The sequence below is a fragment of the Bufo gargarizans genome, chromosome 5, assembly GCF_014858855.1.
Source record: "Bufo gargarizans isolate SCDJY-AF-19 chromosome 5, ASM1485885v1, whole genome shotgun sequence".
NCBI lineage: Eukaryota > Metazoa > Chordata > Amphibia > Anura > Bufonidae > Bufo > Bufo gargarizans.
Genome location: NC_058084.1, coordinates 51,695,691 through 51,717,586, shown reverse-complemented (window position 1 = coordinate 51,717,586; position 21,896 = coordinate 51,695,691). Strand labels below are relative to the sequence as shown.

Genomic DNA, 21,896 nt, shown 5'->3' with positions numbered 1-21,896 from the left:
GCGATTCATTTGATGCTCACCAGATGCAGCGCCCCAGCACCGCCGCTTTTACCAAGCATTTCAAGGATATTACACAATTACAGTTTTTCATTCAGCCATTAGTTAGCTCTGAACTGAGGATAATTTCATAGAAATATAATGATCCTTCCCATATGGATCTGAAATATCAGGAAAGTCACTGAAAGAAACAGGGGAGACAGATTACATGCAGATGGTGTTCTGGTTGGACCCTTTTGTTACTATTTATTCTGTATATATAGAGAGCTGCAATATACATCGGGGCAGGGCTGAGGAAATAATGTGTACATACAGTTCTCCAGCAGCATGCACACATACAGGTTTTTCGGATTCTCTTTTTATTTATGAAGTTAGCATTTTTGAGGGGGCAGATCATACTTCATCTGCTATGCTAAATTATAAGCTATGGTAAACATGCATCGTCGCAGTTATTCAATAAAATGTATTTGCATAGCACCACCTAATCTTTGTTAACACACCTCCTGAGCTGCAGCAGAAAGGACACACCCCCTGAGCTGCAGCAGAAAGGACACACCTCCTGAGCTGCAGCAGAAAGTATACAGCTCCTGAGCTGCAGCAGAAAGGACACACCCATTGAGCTGCACCAGAAAGGACACACCTGAGCTGCTGCAGAAAGGACACACCTCCTGAGCTGCAGCAGAAAGGACAGACCTCCTGAGCTACCACAGAAAGGACACACCTCCTGAGCTGCCGCAGAAAGGACACACCTCCTGAGCTGCCGCAGAAAGGACACACCTCCTGAGCTGCAGCAGAAAGGACACTCCTCCTGAGCTACCGCAGAAAGCACACACCTCCTGAGCTGCCGCAGAAAGCACACACCTCCTGAGCTGCCGCAGAAAGGACACACACCCTGAGCTGCCGCAGAAAGGACACACACCCTGAGCTGCAGCAGAAAGGACACATCCCCTAAACTGCCAAACTGATATAAATCTAGTAGAACAATTGGAACAAAGTCCGGGGAGATCTCTAGATCCATGTGGGTACAGGGATGGTTCTTGCTCTGTTTGTAACATTGGAATGTACTACATGATGTGTAATTTTCATTTTTTGCATTAGCCGAGGGACAGCCCCGTTAAGGAAACAATGGCATTTTAAATATTAGTGAAGATTTGAAGGGAATAGATTATTAAAAAATTGCATTTAATTTAAATCAGTTTTTTTTATTATCTAGTGTTTTCTTATGTGCCTACTGTACCAGTATAAAATAAAATTGCAGTTTCCAGTCTTTCACACTTGCATGTAGTATGTTGACATTTCTTGATTTCTGCTGCTCACTTTTCGGCTTTGCTGTGTAGGCTGGGACTGCAGAGTCTTCTCAGTATCATGAGAAGGAGGGTTATGATGACAGCTGTATTGTACTGCTTGTGGCCTAGATAAAGCAGGGTAGTAATATTAATCTCTGTATACTATACACTATATACTATACACAGATAATACTCTGGATACGTCTTCCATTACTCCCTGTTCTCTGGAGGGAGGGGTTTTTAATACATACATTATGCTCCCAGAGACTGTATTGGTCAATATTCACCTTTCTGATCATTATCTTCCATTTTTAGCAGTGGTCATAAAGCAGGCACACCCAAAGTTCTGTCTGTACGGGAATAAATGTATGTTCTGATATGGCTGCTCCCAATGTTTTCACACATTATACCTACTTTCTTCATTGAGTAGTCCATGGCCCAATTTTATACAAACATTTCCTGAGGAATAGGTTATCAATATCTGTAGCCTGGACAACCCCTTTAAGCATTTTACTCCAGTACATTGGAATATCAGATAAAACCTAAATAATATGTATATGATCTGCATGTGTGTACATACAATATGAACAACTATCTCTTATCTTCAGGGGGTGAAGGGGAGGCTCAATATACCGTATGAAAGATATTGAATTACATCAATCTATGATTTGCATTAAGGGAGATTTTAGTTATATTTTTATATATGCAGGCCTAGTGAGGCTATTCCAATACCCTTCTCTTAGTTTTGTTGGCCATTGAAGTGGAGATTTTGGCCAATAGCCTTAAAGTAGCACTCCCACTAAAAAGTATTCTCTTACCTGTAGGATACCAGAAGGGTACATGATGTAAACTGTAGTGAAGGGAGTCTTCTTACCAATGACTGTATTTGTAAGTTATAACCTCCCTTCTGCTCCTCACCTGTGTCATGTGACTAACACTCTGACCTTTTAAATGTCAGGAGAGGAAGCCAGTCACTCTATTTATTCCAATGGGAGCCTCAATGTCAGTCTGATAGGAATGAATAGAGAAGCTACTAAATTCCTGTCCTGTGTCAGTTGGAGATCAGAGTGTTGGTCACATGACACAGCTGAGCATCAGAAGGGAGGTCATAAGTCACAAATACAGTCACTGGTAAGAAGATTATCTTTACCACCGTTTACATCATGGACCTTTCTAACAGGTCAGTGAAGATTTTTTTTTTTGTGGGAGTGCTTCTTTAAATGTGTGTGTGAAAGTTCCTTCTTTCCGATTGTAGAATTTAATAAAAATTCTACACATTCTGAGATTCCAGTAAAATGTTAGACTTATCTTCTAATTTAGAATAGCTCTAGAGGGTGCATAGCTATAAAGGCTGGAGAGGTAGTAGTTGTACCCAGTGCCTGTTACCTAAGGGGAGTCAAGAGCCAAGTGGTAGGTGGGGGTCCATGGGTTTAAGTTACACCTCTGCCTCCAAATATCCATTTTGGTGGAGGAGACATGTCTGCCTTTTATAGGCAACGTCAGAAAACAGTTACTTATGAAAAAAAAGAGGAGTTGTTCAATAGGTTGAGTCAGGGGTAAGGAATGTACAGCGAGATGATCTTGCTTTCCCACTTGGCATGAGCAGATAATCACAGGGATAATGAGACGAGCATAGCCATATTGTATAAACTTATCCCTTCCAAATTATAAACTGCCGAGATTCGCACATGGAAGTTTGGACATTTCAGTGATCAAATCACGTTTGCTTACATGTCCCCACAGCAGAAGCAGACGAGAGTGGAGATAAAATTAGTTTTGAATGATGTCAGCCTCGCTGTTATCAGGTCTCTTGTCTTTTATGATGTGTTTTAATTTGCTTTGTTTCCAGTTGGGCTTTGCCTGTGAATACGAGGAGACTCCAGATTTCCTGACCTCCAGAGCTGTCTACTAATCCAATAAATATCCTGCTCTCGACTGGGATCTGGATATTTTTTTAGGAACGGTTTTGGGACCTTTCTTGATGATTCTTTACTAATTGGTTAGACATTTTCGGAAACGAATGTTCCAATAAACGCTCATTCCCAAACAGAGTTGCACCACCAATGAGGCCAGGTGAGGCGATCAGGAAGGGGCAAGAGGGGGGCAGCGGAAGAGCCATGGGCAATTATCGCTTTCATTGTGGCAAAGGGGTTAGGTTAAGAAATTGGCATTGGAGGGGGGGGGGCGCCGTTTCAGTTTTCGCCTCAGGCAGCAGAAAGGCTAGGTGCACCCCTGTTTCCAACATTCTGCCGATCTAAATGTGCTGCCGATCACCCGATGAGCAAGCGAAAAGCTCGGTCATCGGGTGATCTTGTCGTTCATGCAGGCACACCAGTTATTGTATCTGGGCAGCAGATCGCGCTGTCTAAACAACGACCTGCTGGCCAGACACGGTGCAGCTCTATGAGGATGAGCGATCACAATAGCGGTCCCTCGTCCTCATACTGTGAAGGAGATCGCACGCTTCCTTCTCTACAATCGGCCTTAAAGCAGACCTCCCAAGTGTCCCTCTTTTTGATTCCTGTCCCTCTGTGCCTCTTTGCTCCGTCAATGTCCCTCTTATTGATGTGAGGAATAGGTTTGCATTATTTGTTACATTTACAATATTGATCCCAAAAAGTGTCTGTCTGGTTCCTCTCTGTATATTATTGCATGCCTTGTATATTATTTCATTATCAGATGCAATTTGGATTTTCAAAATTTCTAGATTCAGATATTTTTCCTGCTATTGTGTAAAAAAAAAAAAATTTAAGTGTATAGATATGCAGGGAAAATGGATCTTTCACACAGTGAACCAAAATTGACCTTTCAAAAAGTTGGGAGGCATGCTTCAAGGCCAAAGACGTTGCAGGTCAGACTTGCAGAATCTGGTCTTCACCATAGCCCCCATGAGCAAGGTTGGACTTGTCTGCAGCTCACAACCCCAGAACAATCATATAGACTGGGTACAGCTCAGAGGTCATGACCAAAATGTACGTCAGAATGTCCATATGTTCAGTTGAAGGGCAATACAGGAGAATACTTAGTAGTCGCCAGGGATCAGAGCTGGAAGCAAAGACTAAAGGGCATTTCAGGGGCATAGTCTGTAATAGCCAAAGGTTAGTGTGCAGATGATTTAACAGAGTTTTCCCAGGAGTATAAATATTGATGACCTGTCCTTAGGATAGGTCATCAATGTCTGATTGGTGGTGGTCCAACCCCCAGCACCTCTGCTTATCAACTCTTTGAAAAGGTCGCATTGCTTTGTTGAGAGCTGCAACCTCTGTCTAGGTCTGGACATGGCCTATATGCAGCTCAGCCCCATTCAAGTGAGTGGGCCTAGGCTGCAATACCAAACACAACCACTATACAATGTATGGTGCCGTGTTTGGCAAGCCTTGAGGAGGCCACAGCTGATTGGTTGGACCCCCGGAATTGTACCCCAACCAATCATATATTGATAACCTATCCTTAGCATAGGTCATCAATATTGTACTCCCAGAAAATCCCTTTAGATAGCGTGTCCAGCCCTCTGATTGGCTGGCGAGTATATTTATTCAACCTTCATTGCATCTAAAATAAAAAAAATCAAGTACAGGTAATTTATGAACTCATCTTAAAAGCTCTTACCATTTGGTTTATACAGCTCCTGTGTAGGCCTACATGCACTTATAGTACAGCAAACGCACGCTTTCTTGGGACTTTCCCATTTTCTCCTATAATGAACTGATTACAGGGGGTTCCGCTGCTGGGTGCCCAACAATAACCTCTAGTGCGGAGCCATCACTGAGGTTGGTGGACGGTTTGTATAATGGATGGATGAACTGGTTCCTCCAGACTCAATGGTGCCCTGTACCATACCTTTTACCAACCCCACATATGGTGTCCAGTTATACAGTGTACAAATAACCATATCATATCGTTTCTAATCATAAGCATCGTCCATAGGGTGCCCAATAACAGTGCCAAGCATTGGTCAAATGGCCTTAATGAGAATCCTATATAGTATTGCCAACACCATTCACTGTAAATATAGTATACCGCACTACAGTCGAGACAGCAGTGCCCCATAATTACCACCAAAAGTGCCCTCAAGTAATCACAGTTATGTTTAATTGCTATTCTCTGTTGATCGGTTGTGAGGTCATAGCAGTAAGTTGTAGATAAATATAGAGCTTGTCCATTCATTTTGTTTCCTAAGTTATGGATAAAAGTGAAAGAATTTTTTTAATCATTTTACAAGATCTTTTGAAGCTTCAAGTTTTTGGCACTGAAAAGGGTCTGTTTTCCGTTTCCCACGTTTCTGTCAAAGGAATTTTACGATCCTTCGAGGATCTTGCAAATTAGCTTTTTGTGTCTTTTTTTTTTTTTTCAGTTACGGCGCACACTTTCTTCTTCCCCACACAGGTGTTATACAAATTAGTGAATGACCATTTCATCTACAGTGATATTAATGGCAAGAAAGCAATGGAAATGGGATTTGGGAAAATTCTTTGATAAAGATTTTTTTCAACTAATTGACAGTTCATCATCTAATTTTGATCAAAATGGTAACATTTACCGTATATTTACGCATGGGTTACATTCTACACATTTTATATAAAAATTTGATATTTTTTCTTTTCCTGGTCGCGTAAGGCAAAAGAGGCAAACACTCTATGTGGTGTGGCTGTGTCCATGGGTTAGAGAGTATTGGATCAATGTCTTAGCTGAATTTAGAGAATTGGGGTTTTGGATACAGATATTGATGACCTATCCTGTGGATAGATCATCAATATCAGATCAGTAGGGGTCCAACATCCAGCACCCCCGCCAATCAGCTGTTTTGGGCAGCTGTGGTGTCAGAAACTATACAATGTACAGAGCGGAAGCAGAAGTCTCCGTACACTGTGTAGTTTCCAGCGCAGCTCAGCTCCCAGGCACTTGAAAAGTAGCTGAGCTGCAGTACCCTGGCATGACCACTACACCATGTATGGAGCTGTACTTCATACACAGTACAGGTCAGGGGAGCTGCAGTCAGCCCAGGAGTATTTCCCAGGCCGATCGTGGTCGTGTGAATGAGCCCGTAAACAGCTAATTTGCTGGTTGCCGAGTGTTGGACTCCCACCAGTCTAATATTGATGACCTATCCTGAGGATAGGTCATCAATAGTGATGAGTGAATCAAAGTATCCAAAGTGGACTTCGATCCGAATTTCTGGGGAAATTCGAATCACCTTGAAGCCGAATTTCCTTGTGCTTCATGGTAACAAAACCAATTTCCGCTGAAATGGCGGTAAGAATTTTTTTTTATACTCACCTCATCCATTTTAGCACGAAGAGGCTGCTGTAGCTATCTTGATTGAGGATCCCACGCAAAATCTCGTTCCTGGTGAGATGACATATGACATCACCACTCCGGCGAGTGTGATGGCGTCATCACGCACGACTTGAGATTTCGCCCTGGATCCTTATTTAAAATGGTTACAGCAGCCTTTTTGCGCTCATGTGGATGAGGTGAGTACCGTATATATTTTTTTATTGATTAAGCCCTGAAAGCCCTAATTTTTTATCTTAGATGCCGCAATCAGCGATAAACATGGCATCTGAGGGGTTCAATGACGGGGGGGGGGGGGCGCAATCGTCGTTCCCTGTCATTGCGCCTGCTACTCACAAAGGAATGTGCTTCATGAAGAAGCAACTCTTCACAAAGCAAATTTCTTTGTGAAATTCGGCGAAGCAGTCGAATCAAAGTTTTCTAAACTTCTCTCATCTCTAGTCATCAATATCTATAGCCTGGACAAGACCTTTAAAAAAAATTGCAATGTAAAACGAATTCTGCTGTACAATATACGGTATCTTAAGATGTCTAGCGGTCAAAAATACTTGGGTTCCAGGGTTTCTGCAGGACTGGTGACTGATGTGCAAGGTTGGCTCTGTTAAGATGCTCCTTCTGGGTGTGAACTTACCTCTTATTCCTCAGTCGGCTATTTGAAAATACACTTTTATAAAGCAGACAACCACTTTATCTTAGTTAATTGACAATTTCAGCTCTGCTGCGTGGTAAAACGTCGCTGTGGATGCCGTATAATAATGTGAACTGGATTTTGCAATTAAAATATGTTCTAGTGTGTATGTCATGCTGAATCTGCAGATGCTCGTCTTGACAACCATATTAAAAGACATTCTCATTCTGTTGGCGTCGATAAATTAGGCCTTGTAAAACAAACAGAGGGGAGGATGTGGCTGTTGTCAAGGAAAGTGAAAGTGTTCAGCACATGTCTACATTTCTGTGTCTGCAGGAGAGTTGGAAGCTTTCCAGAAGGACGGAGAACGCAGGATTCAGAGCCGACAACAACTTCCAGTTGGAACAACATGGGGGCCCTTTGCTGGCAAGATGGACCTGAACAATGATAACAACATTTTGGTATGTGGTTATTATAATCTGTCAGTGCAATATGTATATTAATAATGTTTATATGCTCTTATTTATTCTACGTGATGAGTAACAGTAGACATATTTGTTCAGGCTCCACTTGAATGAAAAAGGAGTCGAGTAGATGGAATATAAGCAGAACTGAGGGGAAATTTGGCATTGTTGGCCTGTGACTTTGACATCAGAATACAGGCCTGTGTTCTGTCCAAGGGTGTACCTAACATGGAGGCTGTCTATGGAGCCACTAGGGTGCCCATGGAGAGAGGACACAAAATCCTGGTTGACCCTATTTATTTTGCTATTAGGTGGTGAGACCCTAAGATTGTGTGACTAGACCACCATAATGGGGTGTCCACTGTGATCTTTGTTGTGGAGCACCCATTCTTTTGTGTAGGCCACTGGTCAATGTTGGGTTGAGGGTCGCTCGACCTGCTTGAGGGCCAGATCTCAATCTATACAAGATAATGTGCAACTTATACATAAAGGACATATAACAATCAACGCCAAATAGGGCTGTCTTATGGCTAATCTTTGTTCACCATTGTTTCATCAGAATCTGGGCCCTCTAGAGCAGTGTTCCTCAACTCCAGTCTTCAGGGCCCACCTGCAGGTCATGTTTTCAGCATTTCCTTAGTATTGAACAGGTGATATAATCAGTGTCAATTTATCAGGACTTACCACAGGTGTTCATTCTGTGGGATATCCTTAAACCATAACTGGAGTTGAGGAACACTGCTCTAGACGATCCTGTGGATATCTGGTGGGTCAAACCCAAACCTTGTACTGGTCTTATCTATGAAGCAGCAGACACAGGCTATGATAAAACAGCCCATGTTTGTTCATGTAGGGTTTACAGGAAATCTAAATTTCCTATGGCTACCCTTCTCTATACCCAGGTCACTCCAGTATCAGTCCCATCAGTTTGACTTTAATAGGGATTGCCATAGATTTACCAAAAGGGAAACAGCATTGGTGCCAGGAACTCAAACCAAAGCCGCCAGGTTTACAACACAGAAGGAGATTTAGAAAACTCGAGAAAATGACTTTATGTTAATGCTCTTCAACCTCATCTTCTTTCTCCAGGTTGCCCATATCTTGGCCCTTCTCGAATTAAGCATTTTGAGGTGGTGGCACATAAGCATGGTAGATGTTTGATAAGTTTGGGAGAAATTACATAGAGGAGCACAGAGCATATCACTACTGCCTGTGCTGGAAAATAACAGGGTGGATTAAGAGCCCCGCATCACGTTAAGCATTTTTCTTGTGAAAATATTAGAATGTAAATTTCTAAATGTGTGGTTCCAACTGGCTGAACTGTTCAATTATGAATATATGAATGTAGCTACAGTACAATGCACCACTATTACTGACGTCTTAAGCCGTTCCTGACTCGACATACACATTCACAGAATATTACAGATGCCGAGTTGTCAGTGTGTACTTGGTCTGCATGTTCGGATATACATTTTCTTCTGGTATACCGGCATATACTGTATGTGCTTATTCACATTCTGTTCTTAACAGCCTTTTAATATTTAAAACCGAGCAATTATTAAAATATATTGCAGCAGTGATTATACGATTCATCCCATCCACCTGTATTGAGACATGGATGTATTAACCCCGTAGTGACAAGCATGTTTTGGGCTTAAGAGACATAGCAATTTTTTTATTTAGATTTTTTTTAGCGTTGCATTTCAAAAGCTATAACTTTTTTGTTTTAACGTTGATGTAGCCGTATGAGGGATTATTTTTGGGGGACGAGTTGTAGTTTTTGATGGCACCATTCTGAGGTACACAAAAGTTACTGATTAACTTTTATTAAGTCTTTCTGAGGGGAATGGGGGACCAGCAATACTGCCACCGAGTTTTTAAGCTATAAATTTTGCAGCATTGATTCTTTGGCATAAATAACATCATAATTTTATTCTCTGGATCAGTACGAATACAAATGTTTTACTACTTTTGCACAATAAAAACCCTTTAAAAAAATGAAAATGTTTTTGCATGCCCACATCACAATCATTTTATTTTTCTATCTACGGACCTGTTTGAGGGCCTGATTTTTGTAAGATGACTTATATTATTCATGGGTATCATTTTGGGGGTACATAACATTTTTTTATCGCTTTTTATTCAGTATTTTCTGTGGTGAATAAGCAAAAAACAGCAATTCTGGCAGTTTTTTTACGGCATTTATTGCACAGGAGAAATGACCTCATAATTGTGTAGTGCAGGTCATTACAAATGTGGCAATACTAAATATGTGGAGGGGATTTTATTTTTGCAATTTTTTCCATTAAAAAGTATTTTTTTCAATAGACTTTTTGACTTGGACATTTTTTTTTGTTCAATAAATCTTTTAATAATTTTTCTTTTAACCATTTGACAGGCAGTCGTCTGATCGCTTCTATAATATATTGTACTACTTATGCAGTACAGTGTATTATACTGTCAGTGGGATACTGACAGCACCATCAGGCTGTGTCATAGACTGCAGGCAGGCCTGGGACATTCATTACGCCCCCGAATGCCATACTAAGACATTCTTACCAACCAATCTCATTCACTGGAGGCCGATGCCTGAGAGAGGGAGCTCTATACCTCTAAACCACTTAGATTCTGCAGTCGCTATTGACCGCAGCATCTAAGGGGTTTAATGGCACAGATTGGCATCCAAGAAATTAGAGCAGGAGCCCAGCTGTTATGAGAGACATGTGCAGCACTTTGCCTCCATGAAGCCTAGCAGACCCATTAGTAAAAAGGCGTATTGGTGGTCACTAACAGTTTAAAGAGGACCTGTCATAAGGATTAATAATATTAAACCAGGCATACTGTCTGGTTGGGTATATCCTTCTAATTAAAGTCAGTTGTGTTGTTCTCAAGAAAAATGACTTTTATACTTCATGTTACAGTGCTGCGAGGATGGAGCTGGTGCACCGTGAAGCAAGAGCCCTTCCATCTGAGAATTAAGTCCTCATTTGCAATAATAAAAGTCATTTTCCTTGGTTACACCACAATCGACTTTCACAAGACAGGCATCATTTTAATCAGCAGTGTCAACCTTACCAGTCAGCAAACCTGGTTTAATAGGGTTGCTCCTGCTGGCAGGTGCTGTTTAAGCTTTCATGCATGAGCCCTCCCTGCACTACACAGAGTTGCTTTGGTTCCCCACTCCTTATGGTGTCTCCATGAGGGATCATATTCTCTAAAGTGTAGAACATGGAACATGTCACCATTTTTTGGCCCTGTATGGCACATGAAGCATGATATGGAACACCAACACCATTAACTACCTGGATCCCATGCGAACAGGATGCATGGCGGCACCAGGCAGAGCTTGTAGTTCCCCCTCCAGGGGAACCCAGGGGCCCTCTCATCGGAGGCACAGACAGGGGAATGTCTAGCAACCATGCTGAACTACAAACACCAAACAGACCAGACATGGAACACCAAACTAGACATAACAACACACCCTTAACATAAACCACACCAAGATGGAATCTTCAGCACAGGAGCATAACTCCAGCACACACCAAGGCTGGAGTACCACTGAGCTCACGCTCACAGCACCAGAATAAGTAGAGCCATGAGGCCACACCCAGAACACACCTAGATCCACACCTTAACCCCATACACACCAGACCGGGAAGGAACCAGGAATTAAGGGCAGATTACACACATGCTGGAACACAACACGTTGCTCCTGGCAACACTGAGACCATGTCACAGCAGTGACAATAATATTCAATACATAACCAATCAGCACATTCACTCTGCAGTACGATTCCTTCTGCACAGTGTTCAGCACAAATGTCCTGCGCAGAAGAGATGTATATTACATGGTTGCATAGTTTCCAGCCCAGATATTGAACTCACTGCGCACCTAGATACATGGTACATAGCGAAGATGAAGATGCTTACTGCAGTACCATGCTGATATAGATTACACGGCACAGCAGTATTGCTCTGCAGCCAAGTGCATTATAGAACTAGATAAAGTCACGCTGAGGAATTTAGTCCTGAGTTATTTTGCAAGGTTAGATATAATGGTGCTTGGTGAATCTTGATTTCTCCTCCGGTTAGGACATGTGTAAGATAATAGAAGGTGCCTCCCAACTCATTGAAAGCAATGCACAGGTTGCATGAACGCAGACTAGCTTCATTGATAGAAGTCTAATATCAATGCTAAACCTCCTGTGTCATCAGAAAATGACCTATTGTTCAAATCACATTTTATAATATTTATGTAATTTTTTAGAATTTTTGGTGTTTTTTTTTATTTTCCATGTCACTATCTATATTTTCAAAATTAATATAGATAGTGGCATGGAAAAGTTAAGAAAAAAAATCACCAAAAATTCTTAGAAATTATGTTTAATAAACTAAAAAATAGGTCATTTTCTGATAACTAATTCTCCTTAAATGACTTAGGCTACATTAACATGACAGGAAGTCTATGGGGTTATACACATTGCCAAAAAGTAGGACATGTGCTCTTTTTGGACGTTTTCACAACCAGACGGACCCAATTGAAATCAATTGGACTGTTTTTAAAAGCTGTTAGACAGGAGTGCAGAGCCGTCTAACGGACGTTAAAATAGGTACAATAGTGAAAGATGGTTATAATAAATAAAAAATGACTCACCTCATCCACTGGCACGTGCAGAGGCAGTCACTCCTCTCTTGATGCTGAAGGACCTGCGCTTCCAGCATGATGATGCTGGGAGCACAGGTCCTTCTGCATCAAGGGGAGAATGATTGTCCCTGTGCACTCAAATGGGTAGGTAAGCAATTTATTATTTTATCAGCATAAAAAAAATTCTACACATTATTAATGCTGGAGTCCACTCTAGGAGACATTATTACTGCTAGGGGCCACCATGGAGAACAGTATTAATGCTGAGAGCCATTTTAGAGAACATTATTACTGCTGGGGGCCACTATGGAGGACAGTATTACTGCTGAGGGCCATTATGGAGGACATTATACTGCAGGAGTTGGGATTTAAAAAAACAACAAAATCATCCATTTTTAATGGTCATTAAAACGGATGCAAAACGGTCATTAAAAAAATGCAAAAGACCAGAAAATGTATGCAAAAATGGTTGAAAAATTACCGTGAAAAACTGACTGTATGGCCATTTTTGTGAATGTAGCCTTAGTAGGACATGTTAAACTACTGCAGTAGAGAGGGTCCTCTGGCTATTAGTTACAGCTTACACCTGTATTGACTGAGGCCGCCCTTTCTGGCTGACCACCTATGTCCAACAAGGATAGAAATGGGACATACATTTTGGCGTGAGGTCTTCAGAGGAAGCAGGAAATAACAATGGTCCCCAATCTCCATCCCACTATAAACATCAGATATCGAGAAGGGGTTATGATCACCCAACTTGTCATTAGTGTCTCTTTTCTGAGCTTGGGTTGTTCAAACTATACAATATTTTAATGTTTGCACTTGTCGACAAGCGCGTAGCAGGTGGAATATTTTTCATTTGCACCTAGTGCATCATCTAAGGAGGCCGGTGACTCTCTTCTGATCGATTCTACATGTTTAGCAGCTTCTTTATGCACTAATCCTGGTCAGGAATCGTGTAAGTTGAAATTACTTTTTAGATGTGAGACCTTTTAACAAAGGACATTTAGAAGGTTCTTGGTGAGAAAAGCTCCTTACCGTGAGCTGTTAGATGCCACAGATAGTACGGACTTTAGAAAGGATTCAGAGGCTGCTGATAATGAGTATGGAAGCTTGTTCAATACACATCAAGACCATAGAGTTTCTAGCTCGTTAGGATAGCAAAGCCATTGGTGACATTAGGTATGTACAGTGGGTGCATGGCAGAGTAGGCTGCTATAGTGAAATTGTCCAAGAATATTACATCGTTTATGATTAGTAATGAGCGAAGTATTCAAAAATTCGATTCAGCTGCTTCGCAGAATTTTTTAAAAAAATTTGCTTTGTGACTAATTACTTCGTCACAAAGTGCATTTCTTTGTAAGTAGCGGGTGCAATGAAAGGGAGCGGCGATTGCGCCGCTCCCCATCATTGTATTCCTCAGATGCCGTGTTCATAGCTGACACACTGTAACAATAAATAAATAAAATCATACTTACCTCATCCATTTGCTCACAACGGGTCGACCACCGCCATCTTGATTGAAGATCTTGCTCTAAATCTCGCACAGCACCTGTTGTCATCATCATCAATGTGGACAGGATTTCGTGCAAGATCTTCTGTCAAGATGGCAGCGGGCGGCGTGTCACGAGTAAATAAATGAGGTAGGTATGATTTTTAGTTTTTTTTACACTATTTCAGGGAAAATCAGTTTGCTACCAAGGAGCACGAGGAAATTCGGCTTCATTGCAAATTGAATTTTCCCTGAAATTCGGATCGAATTCGGACTTCGATTTGCTCAACACTATTTATAATGTCTTATGTTGCATAAAAAAACTTTAGTGAAGGGAATCTGAGGGCGGCAGTAGTGACAGACACCCTGATTTCAGTCAATATGGTGTAGCTTACATAAGATAACATTTATCAGGCGGAGCATAAGCAATGAGTTCTCATCGGGTTCCCCCATCCTCCTGCCACTGACTGACAGCTTTCTCCCTGTTAGGGCTCGTACACACGACCGTATGCCCTCCGAGACATACGGACCATGAGCGGCATACATTGTGCGCACGGGAGCGCACAGCATCATAGGTTACTAAGATACTGTGCGAATCGGGCCGCCCGCGGGACTATTGTCCTGCACTCATATGATCAATACCGGAAAAAAACGCTTCAGTTTTGTCCCCATTCATTTTCAATGGGGACAAAACTGAACTTAACAGAACGGAATGCTCCAAAATGCATTCTGTTCCGTTTAGTTGCATTCCAAGACGGGAGAGCAAACCGCAACATGTTGTATTGCAAGTCAATGGGGACGGATCCGTTTTCTCTGCCACAATCTGACACAATAGAAAACGGATCTGTCCTCCATTGATTTTAAATGGAGTTCAAAATGGATCCGTTTTGGCAATGTTAAAGAAATGTTAAAGATAATACAACCGGATCCGTTCATTATGGATGCTGATGGTTGTATTATTGTATTATCAGTAACGGAAGCGTTTTTTCTAGACCCTGCCAGATCCAGCAAAAACGCTGGTGTGGAAGTAGCTTTACATGTGCGCTTGGCAGCTGAAGGCATCTGTGTTGGTCCCATGTTCATATGTGCCTGCATTGCTGAGAAATATGATGTTTTATTATATGCAAATGAGCTTCTAGGCGCAACGGGGGCGTTGCCATTACACCCAGAGGCTCTGCTTTCTCTGTGTAACTGTCGCACCCTCTGCACTTTGATGGGTAATGTCAATGTGACCATGCTTGGCCCTGACTTCTCAAGTGCAGAGGGCTCAGCAATCTCAGAGAGAGCAGAGCCTCTAGGTGTAAGAGCAACTCCCTTGTCGTTGTTTTTTTTGGGATAGATAATGACATGGAAAATTAAAAATACCATCACCAAAAATTCATAAAAAATATGTGTAACATAAAAACGTCATTTAAACTATAGGTCATTTTCTGATGATACATTCCCTTTAAAGCTTTTGCATTGGCGCTCAGGAGGAGGTTGGCGTCACCCCTCTGGTCACAGCAGTCAGCTACTAAGCGGTATGTTTGCCATACATAGCATATAGCACAGAATAAAAAAAAATGTACCTTCTTCTCTATTACATGACCTGCCCTTGGGTGAAAAGGTATTTCCCATAAAAGTTCTCTGTCATCACTGGTCCATAATTTGCTATGCATGTTGCAAGGCTTTTACATACGCCATCTTTGATCTACAAGCAGGCCACTGGGAGCTCAGTGTGAACCCTTCAATAGTTATTGTCAGACGTCAGATGGACATATTGTGATTAGAAGACTGTGCTGTGTAATGGGTTCCAGGATCCTGGAATATGCATGGTGCGGCTATTGTCATTACACGGTCGCCTGTATGTACAGGGGTTTTATTATTTTTGGAAAAAAGATGCTTTAAGTATCAAATCCCCTCATGTAGGCGGTATTCTTCATCTGAATAGCTAAGTCCTTGCAGAGGTAAAATGCAAGTTTATCTGAGTAAGGGCAAAGAATAACTGTGTATCATTGATCTAACATGGCCTTTACATCATTGTTACAATACCAGACCTGTAATTCACGGATCTATCAGACCAGGAAAGAAAAATGCTGTTCTATCTCTGTGCAAGAAGTCATTGTATTATGGCGTGTATCATGTAGACAGAAAACAACCGGTGTATGGGCCCAAAACTATAAGTACCCAATACTATCAACAGTCCACTTGTGTATGTCACTGGGGAAAGCTGGAGGGGGTGCAAAGATACATGTCGCACCTAGACCCCCCGACCTGAGCGGCTCCAAGGCTACCACATACGAAAATACAAGTATTGTAAGCGGCACATGGTAGTAGTATACGAGAGAATTGCTGTACGTGTGAAGGCAATCCGGTTCATTGTATTCAAGCTGGGGCGTCATTCCTTCAGAACCCGCACCTATTCGCTACAGTGAGGCTACAAAGTCTTTCATTCAGGGGACCATTATAAAAAAAAGGGATTGTCCAAAGAGGATAGGCCACGTGATAATGGGCCATCCTCCCTTGCAGTTCTTCTTCTGGCAGCCTTGGATTACATGGAGAACGATTCATCTGGTTGGGTGCCACTCCCCCGGCAAAGTTAGCAGTACCAGGAGTGGGGCAATCAGCTGGTCACTCCGGTGGCGGCACTTTTGAAAGGGCTTTAAAAAGGTTGTTCGATTTCCAATATTGATGACTAAAGATGTATTGTAAAATTCAATTCTCCAGCTTCGCCGAATTACAATTTACTTTGTGATGAATTACTTTGTCACGAAGCACATTTCTTTGTAAATAGTGGGTGCGATGACGGGAAGCGGCGATTGCGCTGCCCCTGTCTTCGCTGATCGCAGCATCTGACATTAATATAAAAGTGTAAAACAAAATAAATGAATAAAATCATACTTACTTCATCCATTTGATAGCGAACAGTCGGCCGCTGCCATCTCGATTGAAGATCCAGCGCAAAATCTGACATTGCAGCGGCGAGCGGGTGTAATTACAGCTTCAAGTGTATGGGACGAAGGAGCTGTAATTACGCCTGCTCTCCACTGCAATGTTCTGATGGGTGGGGGTGCTGGGAGTTGGACCCCCACCTATCTAATATGGAAGACCTATCCTGAGGAAAGGTCATCAGTAATGGAAAGTGGACAATCCCTTTAAGATTTGTAGATTCTGAGTCATGGCCTTCCTTCTTTTCTTGTCGACAATGTGGTAGGCAGCACCACTAATAGTCCAAGCTATAGCCGGCCTCAAATTTTACTGGATCTTCGGCTTCCAAATAATGTCTAGTCTTGGGATAAAATACCGTCTAGAGATGAGCAAATCGCTTATATTTCAATTCACCTGAATCGATTCTACCAAATCAAAGGTGCTCCAATTGACCTGAAAATGTATGACTCTCTGAGGTCTCCTAGGACTCATATTTTTTCCTCTTTAGTCCCTCACTTTTTCTTTATTTTTTAATTAATTCTCTCTCTCTCTCATTCCATCTCGCTGTCTCCCCGAAATTTGTCAGAATCAAATTACCCAAAAATCGCATTCGGATGCAACTTGAATTTTTACAAAATTTGTGTTAAATCCGGTTAGTTTAGAATAGATTCCCGCATCTCTAATACCGGCATTCGTAGCTGTATTGTTATAATCAGTATCAATAAATTTCAATCTCTTGCATATATAGAAATATAGTTATGGATCAGCTATGACAGGCTATTACCGGGCTACCATGACCACTACCGTTCCAATGCCATGATAATATAATTTTCTATCAGATAGAATAATATACTGCATGTTATGCATCAGTTCAAGCTGTGTATGCGGACCAAATGCAAGGTAAATTTATGGGTTAAATATTTGACACTGCCTCCCGTCTGCCTCCATTAGGAATAATGACAGCTACGGTTCGGAGCGACATGGCACATGTGTTCATGTTTTTGCTCATAAGCAGATATTGAGATATTGATCTCCTCTCCTAATACATTTTCTGATAGCAATATCAGGTAAAGTGATTTTCTAGAGCCGTCTGGGATGGCCTGGTGTGACCTCTGTGCCAAATCCCATAAAATAGGCTTTATATCTTGAAAACCTATATGAGGCATTTTAGTATAAGCTGGAGGAAGATGAGCAATGCAGAAAAGTGCTGAATTATCCTTATTCCTTTCCTGAGCAGAAATGCATTGGAGTTGTCGTGTTGGTTCAAGTAGCCACCGTCGTCAGATAGACTCTATGACTGTAAAGCATTTGATAAGATAAATAAAAAATGGCGACATGTGCACCCTCTAAATACTTCCCCGGCCATCAAAAACATCAAAAGACCTCCCATGTTAGCTCCTCTCCTGTCATCATCCAAATAGTCAATATCCACATACAGAGGCATAGAATGACGCTCCTCAGCCACAGGCTAAAATCCATGGCAGAATCCCCACCTGCCATGTGTCTCCTTATGTGGCAGAGGGGCTTTTGAGTCCCATGATGCTCCATGACTTTTCCACAATTGGGAACAGTCTCCATCCTCTCTAGCTATGTCCCTATCCTGTTAGTATGTGGATATTTATGTGGATGGGGATTTAGGTCATGACAGCCGAAATGTGATCCGAAGATATATTCTCAGTAGTGCAGCCTCAAGCTCAGGGCCTGTTATTTCAAGCTTGATATTTTTTTTAAATATTTTATGCACATAAGAATCTCTCGTATTCTTCATTTAATGGAATGAGTAAGATTGCATTAACAAAGCTTTAAACATGTTCCATACGCCTGTGATGGCTAGCCTGCAGCACTCCAGCTGTGGTAAAACTACGACTCCCAAGATGTACACTTGCTTGGCTGTTCTAAGAGCTCCATAGAAATGAATGGAGCATGCTGGGAGTCGTAATTTCACCACTGCTGCAGTGCCGGAGGTTAGCCATCACCGCCCTACTATATTCTTTACATAGAAGGTAGAAGACCATACATATTCCTTCTATAGATCTAGATGTAAAGCTCATGGCTTCATGAATGGACAAACCATATGCTAAACCTGTGCAGCTGTCAGAGGGCGCATTGATCCCTTAAAGGGGTTCTCCGAGAATTAAGAAAATTAAAATACTTCAATATTACTTTACAATAAATATATTCCCAAATACTTTTCATTAGTTTTAATGGCTCATTTTGTCTGGGGAGCATTTATCAGGGGAAACAAAATGGCCGCCATCCTCTTAGTACACACAGAACCTGTCTTTATCACACTGGAGGACAAGTTACTTCACAACACTGAGGTAAGGAGCTGCATCCTCTTCCTCTCTGCTTGTCAGGGATTATGATCCTGAATACAGCTGATAAGAACTTTAGCCGTATCTCTAGGGAATTTAATACAGAGAGGATGGACAGGACAGACTGTGGTAATGGAGACTGCATACAAGTGCTCCTGACCATTAACAACATCCCCACCTCCTCTCATGTCTCTTCATCATCTCCAGTCCCACAGAGATTCACCTGTATTCAGGATCATAATCCCTGACAAGCAGAGCAGAGAGGAGGATGAGGCAGCTCTTTACTTCAGTGTTGTGAAGTCACTTGTCCTCCTGTGTGATTAGAACAGGTTTTGTGTGGACTAATAACGGCGGCCATTTTATTTTCCCCGATGATTGCTCCCTAGACAAAAGAAGCCATTATAACCAATGAAAGGTATTTGGGAATATATTTATTATAAAGTAACATTTAAGTATTTTCATTTTCTTAATTCCCAGAGAACCCCTTTAAATATATTGCTTCATACGGTCTATTCGATCTTATGTAAAGAGGTTCATTCATTACCATCAAATGTCACTATTACTGGTGGAGTGGCGCACTGAGGAGGGTTTCTCTGGAAAGCCATGAACAGGGTACTCTATAACCAACACCCTGCTGTTATAAGGTGATCAGTTGGAAAATAAACTGTTGCACAGAGGCCCTCCGGTCTCTGGCCCATGCCTTATCAAAAACCAAGAGAAAAGAGAACTCCATAAATCCAATGGTAGTGGTTGCTCGACCATAGAGTCCATTCAAATAACAAATTGAAGAATGGAAGTTCTGCAAAATAGAAGATGTGTGTTCCTTTACCCATAGTCTCCACCCCCACCCCGTCATGTAATTTTAACTCTAAATGGAGTATTTTTCAAGCCAAGCTATTGGTCCTAGTGCAAAAGCAGTGGCTGGTGGGTTCAATGGGTGACAATACCGCATAGTATGATATATAATAATAATTTGTTCAGATGTATAGAACTATAACCTGATTATATCAAAGTGCTATCGGGTCTTTTGATTCAACTTTGGAGCAGGACAGTGACTATAGTGCTGGACAATAGTTGCTAACAGTCCAAAATTTCAGAGACAATCCCAACAAATTTGGCTTGTCCCCACTTGAAAATGGGCAAGGTAACCTGACCAGAAGTGTATATTCCTGGGTGGAGTTGGGGCGAGGCTTAAATGTTGGAAATTTTTCAACAATGTGCCACCTACAGATCCATCGTTGCACAGACCATCTTTATGGTTCTGTCATAAGTAAACATTTAAGGGGTTGTCTGGCTTAGGAGCCACCAACCCCAATGGTTGTAACCTGGGGCCAGTTAAAAAAAAAAACTCACCTGTCTGCAGTCCCACCTATCCCCCAGATCACTGCCCCATTTCTGGCATCTTCCGGTTCCCCCTGGAACGGCAAATAGCTTGGTTTTGTGTTGAGTTGTCACTAGCATTGACATGCTATTCTAGCACTTGTGACCACTGAGGCAATGATTGGCACTACTGGTCACAAGACTTATCCACTTCAGGTCCTAAAGGGTCTGGAAATAGCCAGGAACGGGGTAGTGGTGTGAAAATGGTGGGACCGTGGACATGTGAGTCTTTTTTTTAACTGGCCGCTGGTTACAACTATTGGGGTTGTTGGCTCGTAGGCCGGACAACCCCTTCAATTTAATGCCTCTCTTTAGCTGACGGTGAACTTGGGACAGAATGTTAGGTTGAGTTAGCTATTTAATTCTGCACCTAGTTTACAACTATGGATATAGGGAAGATCGATGAAACTGTCTAAATGGAAAGCTGTCTTTATTGCCCAAAGCAACCAATCACAGAGCAGCTTTCATTTTTTGAGGAGCAGAATATGAAATGAAAGCTGTGCTGTAATTGTTCGCTACGGACAACAAAGGCAGTGTTTCTTTTAGAATGAGTTATAGGCCCCCCCAAGAGTATTTGTGTACTCCATAGCCTTTGTACATGTAATAAATGTGATGTAATACGTCTTCAAAACTCCAAAGTGTGGTCTTTGTTGTGCTCGTAGAAAGATCACTGCTACCTCTGTGCAACCCAACAAGCCGGGTTCCTCAATGTCCAATTTGTTTAGAGACAGCTCGAAATACCAACAGCCATGGATGATAATTACCTATTTTACTTTCCCCGATAGTATCACAACTGAGGAGATTATGATCTTATCCAGAACTATTCAGTATAGTAGTGACACTCCTTCTCTTACACGCCGGTCTCGATAACATCAGGCCTGTTAGGATCAGACATTAGTTCCAATCAATATCTGAAAACGTGTCTGCTTGTGTTTAATCGCAAACTTAGTGTGAGGGTCAAAGTGAGATCATTTGTTGGATGAGATTACAAGGCTTCTTCATCTTGTCATAGAGATGTGTACTTTCCAGGGAGCGCTGCTGAAGTAAAGGAAAGGCGGCCTATTCCCTCCCCTACTTCATTAGGATAAGACCAAGTGCAGACGTTAACTGTTCTCTTACCTTCGGACAGACAACAAGTTTTTCTTCCTGATTATATTGTTAGCTTTAGATTCAGGATGATGTCTGCTTTGAGACTGTAGACCACGAAAAACAATCACAGAAGCAAATACCAGATATTGGCCAACATCTATCAGAAGTGGCCAACTTCAAAGGGTAGTTAATTTACTGACAATGTTGTGTGAAGTTGGGTTGTCCCAAGATTAAAAATTTGCGTATAGCCACAGGACCTACCAAGAACGTATAAAGCGGCAGACAACCATGCACATTGCCACCCATTCATCCTATATGGCTCAGAAATGAATGAAGCAACAGTGTGCTTGCTTGACCTTCACTCCACTTCATTCATACTGTACAAGGGACACGGCACC

General features: G+C 41.8%; 1 protein-coding gene across 2 annotated transcripts in view; it reads left to right on the top strand.

The window, feature by feature from the left end:
• The window catches only part of ZFPM2 (zinc finger protein, FOG family member 2), a 417,173-nt gene that overhangs the window by 175,456 nt on the left and 219,821 nt on the right, over window positions 1–21,896 (top strand). For both annotated transcript variants that reach the window (XM_044295248.1, XM_044295247.1), the window contains exon 4: window positions 7,543–7,667. In XM_044295248.1, coding sequence (XP_044151183.1) covers window positions 7,543–7,667 — 125 coding nt within the window. The remainder of the gene's footprint in view (window positions 1–7,542; window positions 7,668–21,896) is intronic.